Here is an 18,617-nt window from a genome sequence, read left to right as displayed (position 1 = left end):
AGCCCATATTCATTCAGAAAGACAATAAGATGTTCTATTGAGCATTCAATAGTGGTGGCTGGTGGCGTTTTCAATGTCATGCTTTGTCAAGGCAGCTTTTGTATATTTTAATTCATTCAAAGTTAACGTTTTCCTTAGTTGTTTGTGACTGTATCAATATTATCATTATTAATATTATTATTATTATTATTATTATTATTGTGTGTTCTACACCATTCAACGTTATTCTTCTTCTATTTCATTCCTTACACTTTTTCGGCGTGCTTCTACTTCCACATTTTTCAACTGATTCTCACCATTCCAACTTCAATATATTACCAAAATCTTTTCTTCTTTTTCTTTTTCTTCATTCAAAAAATGTACATTTCCCCCCAAATTCCCCGTTTCTCACCCCAAAGAACCCCATTCATTTCCAATGGCATATTCAACATTTCCCATTTGCACCATTCCAATTTCAAATTCATAAGATTCCACTCATTCAACTCACATTAGTAAAACTTTTCAACACACCCACAATTCCTACTTCCCCAAAATTCAACTTATTCACCCGTAAAAAAAACCCACAAAATTCCACCATTCATTCATTCCCATTGCCATATTTAACAAATCACAATTACATCATTCCTATTTGAAATTCACAACATTCATCTCATTCAACTCATATTGGTCAAGCTTTTCAACATACCCCAAATTCCTATTTCCCAAAAATTGAACTTCCATTCATTTCCATTGGCACATTCAACTTTTCACATTTACAACATTCCAATTTCCACAAATTCAAGTCATTAAACTCATTCAGTTCACATTCAACTTTTCAAATCCCCGAAAATTCCTACTTCCCACACATTCAACTCATTCACCGTTAAAAAAACCCACAAAAATTCCACTATTAACCATTCATTTCCATTGGAACATTCAACTTTTCACATTTATATTTTTCCAATTTCAACAAATTCAACTCATTCAGCTCATATTCAGCTTTTCAACTCCCCCAAAATTGCTACTTCCCACACATTCAACTCATTCACACTTAAAAAACCCACAAAAATTCAACTATACACCATTAATTTCCATTGGAACATTCAACTTTTCACATTTATACTTTCCCAGTTTCCACAAATTCAACTCATTCAACACACATTCAGCTTTTCAACACCCCCAAAATTCCTACTTTCCACACATTCAACTCATTCACAATTAAAAACCCCACAAAAATTCAACTATTCACCATCATTTTCATTGGAACGTTCAACTTTTCACATTTACACCTCCCCAATTTCCACAAATTCAAGTCATTCAACTCATTCTGCTTTTCAACACCCCCAAAATTCCTACTTTCCACACATTCAACTCATTCACACTTAAAAAAAACACAAAAATTCAACTATTCACCATTCATTTCCATTGGAACATTAAACTTTTCACATTTACACCTTCCCAATTTCCACAAATTCAAGTCATTCAACTAATTCAACTCACATTCAGCTTTTCAACACCCCCCAAATTCCTACTTTCCAAATATTTAACTCATTCACACTTCAAAACCCACAATTTAACCATTCATTTCCCGTGGACCAGTGTCATTGCCCCTTGGTCTCCACAGTGCGGCGGCCATCTGGGGACATTAGCTAGACTGGGGATACTCACCCCAAGGTCTCCCCGGTGCGGCGGCCATCTTGGGCAAGGACATTAGCTACATTGGGGATACTCACCTCGAGATCTCTCCAGTGCGACGGCCATCTTTGACAGGGACATTAGTTGACTGGGGATACTCACCCCGAGGTCTCCACAGTGCGGTGGCCATCTTGGGAAGGGACATTAGCTAGTCTGGGGATACTCACCCTGAGGTCTCCCCGGTGCGGCGGCAATCTTGGGCAGGGACATTAGCTAGACTGGGGATACTCACCCCGAGGTCTCCCCAGTGCAGCGGCCATCTTGGGAAGGGACATTAGCTAGACTGGTGATACTCACCCCGAGGACTCCCCAGTGCGGCGGCCATCTTGGGAAAGGACATTAGCTAAACTGGGGAAACTCACCCCGAGGTCTCCCCAGTACGCCGGCTATCCTGGACAGGGACATTGGCTAGACTGGGGATACTGACCCCAAGGTCTCCCCAATGCAGCGGCCATCTTGGGGGATGACCCAAAATCAACAGGAAGTGACCCAAATGACCCGGAAATTGACGAGAAGTGACCCAAATCACCCGGAAATAAACTGGAAGTGACCCAAATGACCCAGAAATGAACCAGAAGCGACCCAAATGACCCGGAAATGAACCGGAAGTGACCCAAATAACCCAAAAATGACCCGGAAATGAACTGGAAGTGACTCAAATGACCCGGAAATGAACGGGAAGTGATCCAGAAGTGTCCCAAATGACCTAGAAGTGACCCGGAAGTTAAGTGTTTCCTTACTTCCTCTTTTCTTGCTCCCCTTCTGTTTTTTATGTCCTCAGTCCAGGCCACTGTATATCATTCGAGATCATTCAACTACATTCCACTTCATTCAGTATTATTAAACTTCATTCCACTTCATTCAACTTCATTCAACTCACACTGATTCAACTTTTCAACATGCCTGCAATTCATACTTCCCAAAAATTCAAATTATTCAACCTTAAAAAAAACATTAAATTCGCCATTCAGTCCCGCTTCCACACTCAACATTTCAGTTTTACAGCCTTCCAGTTAGGTCCTTGATGGTCTTGTGGTACACACGCTGAGTTGTGGGCAGGCAGCGTTGGATTGATTACCCCTCATTCCAAAACATTCCACAATTTTTCATAGAGTTCATTCAACTTCATCCCATTTTATTCAACTTTATTCAGTATCATTCAACTTTATTCCACTTTATTCACCTTCATTCCACTGTATTCAACTAAATTCCACTGTATTCAACTTCATTCAGTATCATTCAACTTTATTCAGTATCATTCAACCTCATTCAAATTCATTCAACCTCATTCAAATTCATTCAACTTCATTCCAACGCATTGCGCAGTTTCTTTTCAACTTCCTTCGCTTTCACACACAATTTCCCCAGAAATTGCATTCTCTAGTTATTATTAATATTTTGATTATTGTCTTATCATTTTTACAGAACACTTAAAGTTACTGTTGTTGTGCAGTGCTGTATAAATAATGCTGAGTTGAGTTTTAATGAAATGACTACAAGACATTTAAATTTGTGAAATGATTTTAATTTTTTCTTCAAAAAGCCAAAAGTAAACAAAGGATGGAACTCACGCCAGAAAAATTGTGACCCTTCACTGATAAAGCGATCCGTTCTTATGACTCTGTCATCCAATCACAGTATAACTCAGCCAATAGGATTCATAAGCCAGCCGATTATAGCAATGAGTGTGGTTTTCACTACAATCGTATATGTGTATAATATTATTGAAAAACCTATGATTAAGTCCATAAATACACCATACTTAATCTTATCCAAGTGGCCCGAGCTCCACGTTCTCCTCTTGAAATATTTAAAGCGGAAGTCAAAATTTTTCTTAGCAATAATATGTTCTATGGGCCCCCACTAGTCTAAACACAGTATTATATAAATAAATAAATAAATAAATAAAAGGAATATAAGGAATAAATGACGTATGTTTCATGTTAATCTGAGCAAAATGGATGGCGATATGATGAAAACATCAGAAGCATTGCCTCATTAATAGTTTTGTTGTAATATTTCCAGTCTACAGTATATACTTGATAGCTTTATAGTGAATACTTGACGATGCCATCCGGCATTTTTACATCACAATAGACTGGTAAACAAGTCTGAAATGAACAGTCTAGTGTACAAGCACACGTGACGTCACAGGGATTACATGGAGCAGTCCAACATGTCCAGTATGGCGTCCAGGGTTTGTCACGTTTTGACACCATTGATTTTTGCACTTTTATTCCTTATACACACTGACTAATTGAATGAATTGAATTGAATTAAACAGTCTGTTCCTTTGATCTCATATTAGGTCCTCATTTTTTTTTTATTGTTGAAAGTGACACTGTTGCTATTTTTAGACACAACAGGATACCGTATCACCAAAATATCGCCCAATCCTATATATAACCCTATACCATATATTATGTATATATGTATATATATATATATATATATATATATATATATATATATATATATATATATATATATATATATATATATATATATATATGTATACATATATATATATATATATATATATATATATATATATATATATGTACATACATATGTATATATATTAGTGCTGTCAAACGATTACATTTTTTTAACTAATTAATCCTAGCATTTTCCATAATTGATCGCAATTAATCATATTTTTCAACTACAATTTTTTATGAAGTTTGGAACCGATATTCACTTGAGTAAAATCTTGTAATTAATGTGGAGAAAAAAAACAAAAGTATATTTCGATTCAAAGACTGTTCTAATAGCTTTCTTTTATCCTTGAATACAATTATTTTCCTGTAAAATACAACAGTTGAACGATACACCAAAGATGTACAACTAATATGGTGTTTGGATTTGGCTGTACAAAGTGTGCAAAATATTTTGGATTTCTCCAATGAGCCGTCAACAACCTTTCAACGTAAAACTACGTAAAAGTCCATCTTTCCGACATTGACTCTCCTCTAAGTTTGGCTGCACAGTGAGCAGAGGTCAGCTGCTACACGAAGTAAATAAAACTGAGTTAACCGAGTTAATTTTTTTACTGCATTATGAAATTTAAATTAATGTCCATTGTTAATGCTTTAATTTTGACAGCCCTAATATATATATATATATATATATATATATATATATATATATATATATATATATATATATATATATATATATATATATATATATGTATATATATATATATATATATATTGAACTAATATTCAGGTGAAGTCTGTTACCGCACTTTTGCGCACTACAATAATGCAAGTTAGTCAAAGAAATTAGCACCAAACAACAACATCTGTTGAAGTGAGGCGCATGCCCAAAAATTTATGTGCAGCTCTGTGTGTCAACTGTATATATGTGTATATATATATATATATATATATATATATATATATATATATATATATATATATATATATATATACGGCAAATTAACAGTGTATTTGTTTATTTACTTTTCATCTACTGAAAAGTAAATAAACAAATACACTGTTAATTTGCCAACTGAAAAGTAAATAAACAAATACACTGTTAATTTGCCATTACAGACAGTTTATATATATATATATATATATATATATATATATATATATATATATATATATATATATATATATATATATATATATATATATATATAAAACACTTGTGAAGAACACTTATCTTCATTTTTTTCATTTCCTTATTTTTACATGAATGGTGCGTCCGAGTTGCAGATATCGCATTAATGTGAAAATTTTAAACGTTTCCAAAATACTAACATGCGGCTTCCGTTCTCATAAATTAAGTGCATTCTCATAAATTGTGCCAAATATTTAAATTAACTATATATATATATATATATATATATATATATATATATATATATATATATATATATATATATATATACGGCAAATTAACAGTGTATTTGTTTATTTACTTTTCATCTACTGAAAAGTAAATAAACAAACACACTGTTAATTTGCCATTACAGACAGTTTATATATATGTGCATATATATATATATATCCTTTAGTCAATATCAAAGAATATCAAAGACTGTACTCACTGTCAAGAGAAAGCATCGAGTCAAAGATCTTGCATTGGACCTGTCCTGTGCTCTGTGAGGCACAACTCATCCACAGCCCCTCATACAGACCCACAGCGGTGATAATTGCATCACCGACATATGATGATTGCTTCCACTGGGGCAAAGCTGTGGTGGAGATGATGCCGATCCAGCCCCCCAAGGCGAGGAAGTAACCTAACAACTGGAGACCTAGGTTTGCCATCCTTCTGTTGCTCTGTCTTCCTACTTCTGCGAGGTATAATGTCTTTTCAACCACTCCTGTTGTCTTCAAACTGTTTTGTGGACAATCCTGTTTCACTTTGTTCTTTTCTATCTGGTATCTTTTGCTTGTCTCTAGTTGTATCTGAGTTAAAAAAAGGGGCTATTTTAACTGTGTTATCTGATATGTCAAATCACATTGAAACGGTTGCTGTAATTTCTGTCCTGTTGAGGCTACAATGTAAGATTCTTGAGTCTCGTTGGTAAAATAGAACTTAAGTCTTTTTAGTTATCTATAGTGCTGTTTATCAAGTATCTCATCTGAAATTCTTCGCATGGGTCCCTCCAAGTCTCTTTGTTTCTGCTGCTCTCTACTTTAGTCCCTCCGCTCTGATTTTCTCTGCTCCAGTCTTAAGTGCCTCAGTGAGTGGTAGAAAGATAGAAGTAGGGAAAAACAGAAAAGTCAATCGGTTGAGGGTTACATTGAATAACTGGGTTGTGGTTGGTCTATTCTGAGACAGTCACGCCTAGAGGGTAGGGCAGGGATTGGAGGAGGAAGAGGGAGGGATGGAGGGAGATGGCGCTGAATTGGAATGATGAAATGTCCAAACAAAATTAACTGAATTGGATTCCAATACTTGGATTAAACATTTAACATTTGAACATAAAAGACAACCGAAATTCCTGCACAATAATATTTAAAGCACAACCGGGTAAGGATTCGATCATTCTAAAATATTTTCACAACTCTTATGATGAAACATCAACTTTTAACTGGTTGAATGGTACATTTGTCATGGCCTAAGGGGGTTTGTACCGCTTTTACTGGCACTAATCAACTTTGAGGAGGTGGGTAGGAACCCTACCAAACAAAAAACTACAAATGTGCTGACTTGCTTTGCGGCATACATCACTTCCCCCGTTCCCCATTGGTTACAAAGACCGTAATCGATTCTCACGTCAAGGTGCAATGACTGGTGTCAAGGCAGAAACTGCAAAACAACCAAAGAAACAAAAGGTTTTGTCTAAATAGACAACAACAACTAGAGAATGCAATTTCTGGAGAAATTGTGTGTAAAGGCGAAAGAAGCTGAAAAGAAACTGCAGAATGCATTGGAATGAAGTTGAGTGAAGTTGAATAAAGTTGAATGATACTGAATAAAGTTGAATGATACTGAATGAAGTTGAATAAAGTGGAATGAATTTGAATAAAGTTGGATGAAATTGAATAAAGTGAAATAAAATCGAATGATGCTGAATAAAGAAGAATGATGCTAAATAAAGTTGATTGATACTGAATAAAGTAGAATGATACTGAATAAAGTGGAATGAACTCTATGAAAAATTGTAATGAGTAGGAATCAAACCAGCGCTTCCCACTTAGAACTTGGCATTTGTACCACTACACCATCAGGGACTTAACTGGAAGGTAATAAATCTGAAATGTTGAATGTGCAAGTGGGACTGAATGGCAAATTTAATAGTATTTTTAAGGTTGAATAATTTGAATTTTTGGGAAGTATGAATTGCAGGTGTGTTGAAAAGCTGAACCAATGTGAGTTGAATGACGAAATGAAGTTGAATGAACTCTATGTAAAGTTTTGGACTGAGCAGAAATTGAACCAGCGCTGCATAGTTACAACTCGGCATGTGTACCCACCACACCACCAGGGACTTAACTGGAAGTATGTAAATTTGAAATGTTGAATGTGCAAGTGCTACTGAATGGCTAATGTTTTAAGGTTGAATGATTTGAATTATTGGGAAGTATGAATTGCCGTTGTGTTGAAAATATTAACCAATGTAAGTTGACTGAACTCTATGAAAAATATTGGAGGAAGCAGGAATTGAACGAGTGCCGCCTACTCACAACTTGGCGTGTGTACCACTACACCATCAGGGACTTAACTTGAGAATATAAAATTGAAATGTTGAATGTGCAAATGGGAATGAATGGCGAATTTTTTTTTTTTAAGGTTAAATAATTTGAATTTTTGGGAAGTATGAATTGCAGGCGTGTTGAAAAGCTGAACCAGTGTCAGTTGAATGAAGTTGAATGAAGAAGAATGAAGTTGAATGAAGTGGAATGATGTTTAATAATACTGAATGAAGTGGAATGTAGTTGAATGAAGTTGAATGATCTCGAATGATGTACAGTGGCCTGGACTGAGGACATAAAAAAACAGAACGGGAGATCTTAATGAAATCTTAATGGTTTGAATGTGAAGTGTTGAATGTGCTTCGGAATGAATGGTGAATTATTGAATGGTTTTATTAAGGTTGAATAATTTGAATTTTTGGGAAGTAGGAATTGTGGGTGATGTGAAATGTGAGCTGAATGAGCTGAATGAAGTTGAATGAAGTAGAATGAAGTTGAATGACCTCTATGAAATATTGTGGAATGAACGGGAATCGAAAGAACGCAACAAATGGGGAAGTGTTGAATATGCCCATTGGAAATTAATGGGAATTTTTGGGGGAACCGTAAATGTTTGGGGCGAAAACAGGATTGAAAAAAGGAGCAGCCATGGCATGAATTTTTGGAATAGTTTTAAGTTAAAGAACGGGGTGATTCGGATGAAGCATGTGGAAGTAGCGGCATGCCAAAGTTTCGGAGTGGATAAAAGGAGCAATATCATAGTAATACTAGAGAATGCAGTTTCCGGAGAAATTGCGTGTGAAGGCAAAGGAAAATGAATGTAATCCGTGGAATGCGTTGGAATGAAATTGACTGAATTTGAATGAAGTTAAATGAATTTGAATTAAGTTGAATGACCTTGAAAAAAATCAGAAGGGAAACAAGAGGAAGTAAGGAAACAATGAAAGAAGGAAATCAGGAAAAAAGAAAGGAAAAGGAAAACAAAGGATCATGGACTCAGAGGAAGGGAGGAAGCAAGCAACCAAGATAGCAAGGAAAACAAACAAGAAAGAAAACAAAGTAAGAATACAAAAAATAGTAGGAAGGAAAGGTTGAGAAAAAGAATTGAGGAAGAAAGGACACTAGTAAGCAAGAAAGGAGGGGAACAAGGAATCTCGGTAAGGAAGGAACCTGGGGATGAAAAATAGGGGTGTCCCAATACTTTTGAACATCATGGCCGCTTCATTAGAGACACCTGAGGATGAAAATTCTGAGTGTCCCAATACTTTTGAACAACATGCCCAAGATGGCCGCTGCACTGGGGAGACCTCGCGGCGAGTATCCCCAGTCTAGCTGATGTCCCTGACCAAGATGGCCGCCTCACTAGGGAGACCTCGGGCCGAGTTTCCCCAGTCTCGCTAATGTCGCTTTCCAAGATGGCCGCCGCATCGGGGAGGCCTCGCGGTCAATATCACCTGTATAGCTAATGTCCCTGTCGAAGATCGCCGCCGGACCAGGGAGACCTCTGGGTGAGTACCCGCAGTCTAGCTAATGTCCCTGTCCAAGATGGCAGCCGCACTGTGGAGACCTCCGGGCGAGTATCCCCAGTCTAGCTAATGTCACTGACCAAGATGGCCGCCGCACTGGGAAGACCTCGTGGCGAGTTTCCCCAGTCTAGCTAATGTCCAAGATGGCTGCCGCACCGGGGATACCTCGGTGCGAGTATCCTCAGTCTAGCTAATGACTCTGACCAAGATGGCCGCCGAAAGGGGGGAGACCTCGGGGTGAATATCCCCAGTCTAACTAATGTCCCTGAACAAGATGGCCGCCGCACTGGGGAGACCTTGGGACAAGTTTCTCAGTCTAGCTAATGTCCCTGTCCAAGATGGCCGCCCGTCCAAGATAGCCGCTGCACTGGGGAGACCTCGGGGTGAGTATCCCCAGTCTACCTAATGTCAATGTCCAATATGGCCGCCGCACAGTGGCAACGACGGGGTGAGTATCCCCAGTGTAGCTAATGTCCCTGCTCAAGATGGCCACCTGTCCATGATGACCGCCGCACTTGGAAGACTTCGGGGTGAGTATCCCTAGTCTAGCTAATGTAGCTTTCCAAGATGGCCGCAGCACCGGAGAGACCTCACGGTGAATATCACCAGTCTAGCTTATGTCCCTGTCCAGGATGGCCACCGCACCAGGGAGACCTCGGGGTGAATACCCCCAGTCTAGCTAATGTCCCTGTCCAAAAGGGCCGCCGCACCAGGGAGACCTCGGGGTGAGTATCCTCAGTCTAGCTAATGTCCCTGACCAAGATGGCCACCGCACCAGGGAGACCTTGGGGCGAGTATTCTCAGTCTAGCTAATGTCCCTGACCGAGATGGCCGCCTAACTGGGGAGACCTCGGGCTGAGTTTCCCCAGTCTCACTAATGTCGCTTTCCAAGATGGCCGCCGCACCGGGGAGACCTCGCGGAGAATATCACCTGTATAGCTAATATCCCTGTCCAAGATGCTCCGCAGCACCAGGGAGACCTCGGGGTGAGTATCCCCAGTCTAGCTAATGTCCCTGTCCAAGTACGCCGCCGCACCGGGGAGAGCTTGGGGCGAGTATCCTCAGTCTAGCTAATGTCCCTGACCAAGATGGCCGCCGCACCGGGGAGACCGCGGGGTGAGTATCCCCAGTCTAGCTAATGTCCCTGTCCAAGATAGCCGCCACACTGGGGAGACCTCGGGTGATTTTCCCCGGTCTAGCTAATGTTGCTTTCCAAGATGGCCGCCGCACCGGGGGGACCTCACGGTGAATATCACCAGTCTAGCTAATGTCCTTGTCCAAGATGGCCACCGCACCGGGGAGACCTCTTGGTGAGTATCCCCCGTCTAGCTAATGTCCCTCTCCAAGATGGCTGCCGCACCGGAGTGACCTCCAGGTGAGTATCCCCAGTCTAGCTAATGTCCCTATCCAAGATGGCCGCCGCACCGGGGAGACCGCGGGGTGAGTATCCCCAGTCTAGCTAATGTCCCTGTCCAAGATAGCCGCCACACTGGGGAGACCTCGGGTGATTTTCCCCGGTCTAGCTAATGTTGCTTTCCAAGATGGCCGCCGCACCGGGGGGACCTCACGGTGAATATCACCAGTCTAGCTAATATCCTTGTCGAAGATGGCCGCCGCACCGGGGAGACCTCGTGGTGGGTATCTCCCGTCTAGCTAATGTCCATGTCCAAGATGGCCGCCGCACCGGGGGGACCTCACGGTGAATATCACCAGTCTAGCTAATGTCCTTGTCCAAGATGACCGCCACACTGGGGAGACCTCGGAGCGAGATGGCTGCATTAGTGGGGAGATCTCGGGGTGTGTTTACTCAGTCTAGCTAATGTCCCTGACCAAGATGGCCGCCACAGGGGGGAGACCTCGGGATGAGTATCCCCAGTCTAGCTAATGTCCCTGACCAAGATGGCTGCATTAGTGGGGAGACCTCGGGGTGTGTTTACTCAGTCTAGCTAATGTCCCTGACCAAGATGGCCACCGCAGGGGGGAAACCTCGGGGTGAGTATCCCCAGTCTAGCTAATGTCCCTGACCAAGATGGCTGCATTAGTGGGGAGACCTCGGGGTGTGTTTACTCAGTCTAGCTAATGTCCCTGACCAAGATGGCCGCCGCAGGGGGGAGACCTCGGGGTGAGTATCCCCAGTCTAGCTAATGTCCCTGACCAAGATGGCTGCATTAGTGGGGAGACCCCGGGGTGTGTTTACTCAGTCTAGCTAATTTCCCTGTCCCAGATTGCCGCCACACTGGGGAGACCTCGGGGCGAGTTTCCCCAGTCTCGCTAATGTCGCTTTCCAAGATGGCCCCCGCACCGGGGAGACCTCGCGGTGAATATCACCTGTATTGCTAATATCCCTGTCCAAGATGGCCGCCGCACCAGGGAGACCTCTGAGTGAGTACCCCCAGTCTAGCTAATGTCTCTGTCCAAAATGGCTACCGCACAGGGGAGACCTCGGGGAGAGTATCCCCAGTCTAGCTAATGTCCCTGTCCCAGATGGCCGCCGCACCGAGGAGACCTTGGGGCGAGTATCCTCAGTCTAGCTAATGTCCCTGACCAAGATGACCGCCGCACCGGGGAGACCGCGGGGTGAGTATCCCCAGTCTAGCTAATGTCCCTGTCCAAGATGTTCCCCGCACTGGGTAGACCTCAGGGTGAGTTTCCCCAGTCTAGCTAATGTTGCTTTCCAATTTGGCCGCCGCACCGGGGAGACCTCACGGTGAATATCACCAGTCTAGCTAATGTCCTTGTCCAAGATGGCCACCGCACCGGGGAGACCTCTTGGTGAGTATCCCCCGTCTAGCTAATGTCCCTCTCCAAGATGGCTGCCGCACCGGAGTGACCTCCAGGTGAGTATCCCCAGTCTAGCTAATGTCCCTATCCAAGATGACCGCCACACTGGGGAGACCTCGGGGCAAGTATCCCCAGTCTAGCTAATGTCCCTGACCAAGATGGCTGCATTAGTGGGGAGACCTCGGGGTGTGTTTCCTCAGTCTAGCTAATGTTGCTGAACAAGATGGCCGCCGCACTGGGCAGACCTCGAGGCGAGTATCCCCAGTCTACTAATGTCCCTGACCAAGATGGCTGCATTAGTGGGGAGACCTCGGGGTGTGTTTACTCATTCTAGCTAATGTCCCTGACCAAGATAGCCGCTGCAGGGGGGAGACCTCGGGGTGAGTATCCCCGTCTAGCTAATGTCCTTGTCCAAGATGACCTCTACACTGGGGAGACCTCGGGACGGGTTTCCCCAGTCTTGCTAATGTCCCTGTCAAAGATGACCGCCTGTCCAAGATAGCCGCTGCACTGGGGAGACCTCGGGGTGAGTATCCCCAGTCTAGCTAATGTCCCTGCTCAAGATGGCCACCTGTCCATGATGACCACCGCACTTGGAAGACTTCGGGTTGAGTATCACCAGTCAGGCTAATGTAGCTTTCCAAGATGGCCGCCGCAATGAAGAGACCTCAGGGCGAGTATCCCCGGTCTCGCTAATGTCCCTGACCAAGATGGCCGCCTCACTGGGGAGACCTCGGGCCGAATTTCCCCAGTCTCGCTAATGTCGCTTTCCAAGATGGCCGCTGCACCGGGGAGACCTCGCGGTGAATATCACCTGTATAGCTAATGTCCCTGTCCAAGATGGCCGCTGCACCAGGGAGACCTCTGAGTGAGTACCCCCAGTCTAGCTAATGTCCCTGTTCAAAATGGCCACCGCACAAGGGAGACCTCGGGGTGAGTATCCCCAGTCTAGCTAATATCCCTGTCCAAGATCGCCGCCGCGCCGGGGAGACCTTGGGGCCGGTATCCTCAGTCTCGCTAATGTCCCTGACCAAGATGGCCGCCGAACCGGGGAGACCGCGGGGTGATTATCCCCAGTCTTGCTAATGCCCCTGTCCAAGATGGCCGCCGCACTGGGGAGACCTCCGGGCGAGTATGCCCAGTCTAGCTAATGCCACTGACCAAGATGGCCACCGCACTGGGGAGACCTCGTGGCGAGTTTCCCCAGTCTAGCTAATGTCCCTGTCCAAGATGGCTGCCGGGGAGACCTCGCGGTGAGTATCCTCAGTCTAGCTAATGTCCCTGACCAATATGGCCGCCGCACTGGGGAGACCTCGGGGTGAGTATCCCATTCTAGCTAATGTCCCTTCCCAAGATGGCCGCCGCACCGTGGAGACCTCGGGGTGATTATTCCCAGTCTAGCTAATGTCCCTGTCCAAGATGGCCGCCGCATTGGGGAGACCTCGGTGTGAGTATCCCCATTCTAGCTAATGTCCCTGTCCAAGATGGCTTCTGCACTGGGGAGAACACTGGTCCACTGGAAATGAATGGTGAAATCGTGTGGCTTTTTTAAGTGTGAATGAGTTGAATGTGTTGGAAGTAGGAATTTTGGGGGTGTTGAAAAGCTGAATGTGAGTTGAATGAGTTGAATGACTTGAATTTGTGAAAATTGGGAAGGTGTAAATGTGAAAAGTTGAATGTTCCAATGGGCATGAATGGTTAATAGAGGAATTTTGTGGGTTTTTTTAAGCGTGAATGATTTGAAAGTGGGCGGCACGGTGGTCGACTGGTTAGCACGTCCGCCTCACAGTTCAGAGGTCGTGGGTTCGATCCCGGCTCCGGCCTCCCTGTGTGGAGTTTGCATGTTCTCCCCGTGCCTGCGTGGGTTTCCTCCGGGTACTCCGGTTTCCTCCCACATTCCAAAAACATGCATGGTAAGTTGATTGGACTGTCTAAATTGCCCCTAGGTGTGATTGTGAGTGCGAATGTCTGTCTCTGTGTGCCCTGCGATTGGCTGGCAACCAATTCAGGGTGTCCCCCGCCTACTGCCCAAAGACAGCTGGGATAGGCTCCAGCACGCCCCGCGACCCTTGTGAGGAGAAGCGGTATGGATAATGAATGAATGAATGAATGATTTGAAAGTGTGGCGGCACGGTGGTCGACTGGTTAGCACGTCCGCCTCACAGTTCAGAGGTCGTGGGTTCGATCCCGGCCCCGGCCTCCCTGTGTGGAGTTTGCATGTTCGTGGGTTTCCTCCGGGTACTCCGGTTTCCTCCCACATTCCAAAAACATGCATGGTAAGTTGATTGGACTCTCTAAATTGCCCCTAGGCGTGATTGTGAGTGCGGTTGTTTGTCTTTGTGTGCCCTGCGATTGGCTGGCAACCAATTCAGGGTGCCCAAAGGCAGCTGGGATAGGCTCCAGCATGCCCCGCGACCCTTGTGAGGATAAGCGGTATAGATAATGGATGGATGGATGATTTGAAAGTGTGGGAAGTAGGAATTTCGAGTGTGTTGAAAAGTGTAATGTGAGCTGAGTGAGTTGAATGACTTGAATTTGTGGAAATTGGAATGGTGTAAAAAATGTGAAAAGTTGAATGTGCCAATGGAAATGAATTGTGAATAGTTGTTTTTTTGTGGGGTTTTTAAGGGTGAATGAGTTGAATGTGTGGGAAATAGGAATTTGGGGAGTGTTGAAAAGCATGACCAGTATGAGTTGAATGAGATGAATGTTGTGAATTTCAAAGTGGAATGATGTAAATGTGAATTGTTGAATATGGCAATGGGAATGAATGGTGGAATTTTGTGGTGAATAAGTTGAATGTGTGGGAAGTAGGAATTTGGGGTGTGTTGAAAAGTTTACCAATGTGAGTTGAATGACTTGAATTTGAAATTGAATTGGTGTAAATGTTAAAATTTGAATGTGTTAATGGAAATGAATGGTGAATAGTTGAATAGTTGAATTTTCGTGGGTTTTCTAAGGGTGACTAAGTTGAATTTTTGGGAAGTAGGAATTGTGGGTGTGTTGAAAAGCTTTATCAATGTGATTTGAATGAGTTGAATCTTGTGAATTTGAAATAGGAATGGTATAAATGTGAAATGTTGAATGTGCCATTGGAAATGAATGTTTTTTTTGGGGTGAAAAATGTGAAATAGTGGAAAATTTGAAAATTTTTGAAACAAGAAAAAACACTACCCAAGATGGCATGAATACTTTGAATGTTTTGAAACTCTAATGAAGTGAATCCGGTGAAAAATGTGGAAGGAGATGCACGCCCAAAAAAAGGAAGGAATAAGGCGGAATAATAATAATAATAAAGAATAGGAATAACAAGCCTTCGCCTTCACACAATAATAAGTTTAAAGTGTAGGAATAACATGTGTGAAGGCTTACGCTTTCACACAATAAAGTTGAAGGTGTACAATAACATATGTGTGAAGGACTTCGCCTTCACACAATTATAAAGTACTAGAATAACATATGTGATATGTGAATAACAACTAGAGAATGCAATTTCTGGAGAAATTGCGTGTGAAGGCGAAGGAAGCTGAAAAGAAACTGTGGAATGCGTTGGAATGAAGTTGAATGAAGTTGAATGAAGTTGAATAAAGTTGGATGATACTGAATAAAGTTGAATTCCGTTTCCGGTGCCGCGCGAGTGGCAGCCTGCTCCAGCAGCTCCGGCTCACCGGTGAGCCTTTTCGTGTGCTTTGGTACCTTACTATTACTCTACCTCATACCTCATACCTTTTTATTATTATTCAGCTGCTTCAGAATAATGCCAGGGGAGACTGGAGAGGCCTGAAGACCATCTCAGGCCACGGACAATCCAAGATCCGGACTGGGGGACCTGCAGTGGGCAAATGAGCTGAACCTCTTTTTCTATAGGTTCCATCAGATGCCTGCCCCCACTCAGTCTCTCCTGCTGCAGCCTCCACCTACTCCTCCTGCTGGGTGTGTCACCCCCTCCCCTCTTTTCTCCACAGTCTCCAGCTCCCAGCTACACCAGATAGCCACCACTCCCTCCTGCCCAGCCTTGGCCTTCACAACATCTCAGGTGAAGAACCAGCTGAAGATGAAGGCGAGGAAGGCAGCGGGTCCAGATGGCATCAGCCCCCAGCTCCTCAAATCCTGCACAGACCAGCTGTGTGGAATTATCCAGCACATGTTCAACCTGAGCCTGAAGCTGGGCAGAGTGCCCCAGCGGTGCCCCAGCGGTGCCAAAGATTCCCCACCCGAAGAAGCTCAACAGCTTCAGACCAGTGGCGCTGACGTCTCACCTGATGAAGACCCTAGAGAGACTGGTCCTCGACCACCTGCGCCCCCTGGTGAGCTCCTCAATGGACCCACTCCAGTTCGCATACTAGCCTTGCATCAGTGTGGATGATGCCATCATCTACCTCCTCCATACTTCACTCCTGGAGAAGGTGGGGAGCACTGTGAGGATCATGTTCTTTGATTTCTCCAGTGCTTTCAACATCATCCAGCCCGCCCTATTGGGAGACAAGCTGGAGCGGGCGGGGGTGGCCCAACACCTCACCATTTGGATCCAGGACTACCTCACAAACCGGCCACAGTATGTGAGGACACAGGACTGTGTGTCTGACGTGCTCCTCTGTAGCACGGGGGCCCCGTAGGGAACTGTCTTGGCTCCATTCCTGTTCGCCCTCTACACCTCGGACTTCAACTACAGCACCCCTACCTGTCACCTGCAGAAGTTCTCTGACGACTCTGCGATTGTCGGCCTCATCACAGGCGGAGATGATCGGGAGTACAGAAAACTTACTCAGGGTTTTGTGGACTGGTGCCAGCAGAACCGCCTCCTGATCAATGCAAGGAAATCCAAAGAAAGGGTGGTGGATTTTGGTAGGCGCCATCACTCTTCACCTGCACCAGTGAATATCCGGGGAACAGGTGTTGAGAGAGTCTCAACTTACAAGTACCTGCGTGTTCATCTGAACAATAAACTGGACTGGAGCGACAACACAGACGCTCTCTATAGGAAGAGTCAGAGCAGCCTCTTCCTACTCAGGAGACCAAGGTCCTTTGGAGTTCAGGGTACATTTCTCAGGAACTTTTATGACTCGGTGGTTGCATCGGTCATTTTCCAGGGAGCTGTCACCTGGGCAGGCGGCCTCTCGGCCCGGTACAAGAAGCGGCTGGACAAACTGGTCAGAAGGGCCGGCTCTGTCCTGGGCTGCTCCCTGGACTCTGTGGACTCAGTGGGGGACAGGAGGATAATGGCCAAGCTGTCATCAATGCTGGACAACCCGGCCCACGCCCTCCAGGGCACCCTAACAGCACTCCACAGCTCCTTCAGTGACAGACTGTTACACCCTCGCTGTGCAAAAGAGAGATTCCGCCACTCCTTCTTGCCTGCTGCTGTCAGACCCTTTAACAAGAACATTGTGTAGTCTCTACAAACTGGTGGACATTAGTGCAATTGTGCAGTCCTGCACCTGAGCCTATATTGTGCAATACTCAACATTCCCCACTACTGTTAAGTCTAGGTTTATTTTTATCACTTCATTAGACAATTTTTCCTCTGTACTATGTACAGGCTAAAATGAGTGTTCCTGCATACTTTTTATGTAGATGTATGTTGGTGGGTATATACATGTGTATATACACATAGTTTCTGCGTATATTTACATAGGTTTGATCCTGAATGTTTGCCGTTAATGTTATACATTAATGGCTACATTATGCCGCCGTCCCTGTGTGACCTATATCTTTGCTGCTGTAACACTGAAAATATCCCCACTGTGGGATCAATAAAGGCCTTCTTGTTCTTATTCTTATAAAGTGGAATGAAGTTGAATAAAGTTGAATGAAGTTGAATAAAGTGAAATAAAATCGAATGATGCTGAATAAAGTTGAATAAGACTGAATAAAGTTGAATAAAGAAGAATGAAGTTGACTGAACTCTATGAAAAATGTTGGATTGAGCAGGAATCGAACCAGCACGGCCCACTTAGAGCGAAGTTGATTAATTTGAATTTTGGGGAAATATTAATTGCAGGTGGAGTTTGCATGTTCTCCCCTCGCCTGTGTGGGTTTTCTCCGGGTACTCCGGTTTCCTCCCACATTCCAAAATCATGCATGGTAAGTTGATTGGACTCTCTAAATTGCCCCTAGGTGTGATTGTGAGTGCGGATGTTTGTCTCTGTGTGCCCTGCGATTGGCTGGCAACCAATTCAGGGTGTCCCCCGCCTTTTGCCCAAAGACAGCTGGGATAGGCTCCAGCACACCCCGCGACCCTTGTGAGGATAAGCGGTATCGATGATGGATGGATGGAAAATCGAATGATGCTGAATAAAGTTGAATGAGACTGAATAAAGTTGAATAAAGAAGAATGAAGTTGACTGAACTCTATGAAAAATGTTGGATTGAACAGGAATCGAACCAGCACTGCCCACTTAGAGCTAAGTTGAATAATTGGAATTTTGGGGAAATATTAATTGCAGGTGGAGTTTGCACGTTCTCCCCGTGCCTG

At 43.8% G+C, this 18,617-nt stretch overlaps 1 protein-coding gene across 1 annotated transcript in view; it reads right to left on the bottom strand.

Annotated features, from left to right (window-relative positions):
* cldn19 (claudin 19) overlaps nucleotides 1-6,407 on the bottom strand; it is a 40,677-nt gene extending 34,270 nt beyond the window's left edge. The window contains exon 1 of the mRNA XM_086040118.1: nucleotides 5,738-6,407. Within this exon, the coding sequence (XP_085896244.1) occupies nucleotides 5,738-5,960 (223 nt within the window). The 5' untranslated portion in view covers nucleotides 5,961-6,407. The remainder of the gene's footprint in view (nucleotides 1-5,737) is intronic.
* Nucleotides 6,408-18,617: the final 12,210 nt, after the last annotated feature.

Source organism: Filicampus tigris, chromosome 9, assembly GCF_054856515.1.
Source record: "Filicampus tigris isolate MCC_2025a chromosome 9, RoL_Ftig_1.0, whole genome shotgun sequence".
Lineage (NCBI taxonomy): Eukaryota > Metazoa > Chordata > Actinopteri > Syngnathiformes > Syngnathidae > Filicampus > Filicampus tigris.
This window is presented reverse-complemented; position numbering and strand designations above follow the sequence as displayed.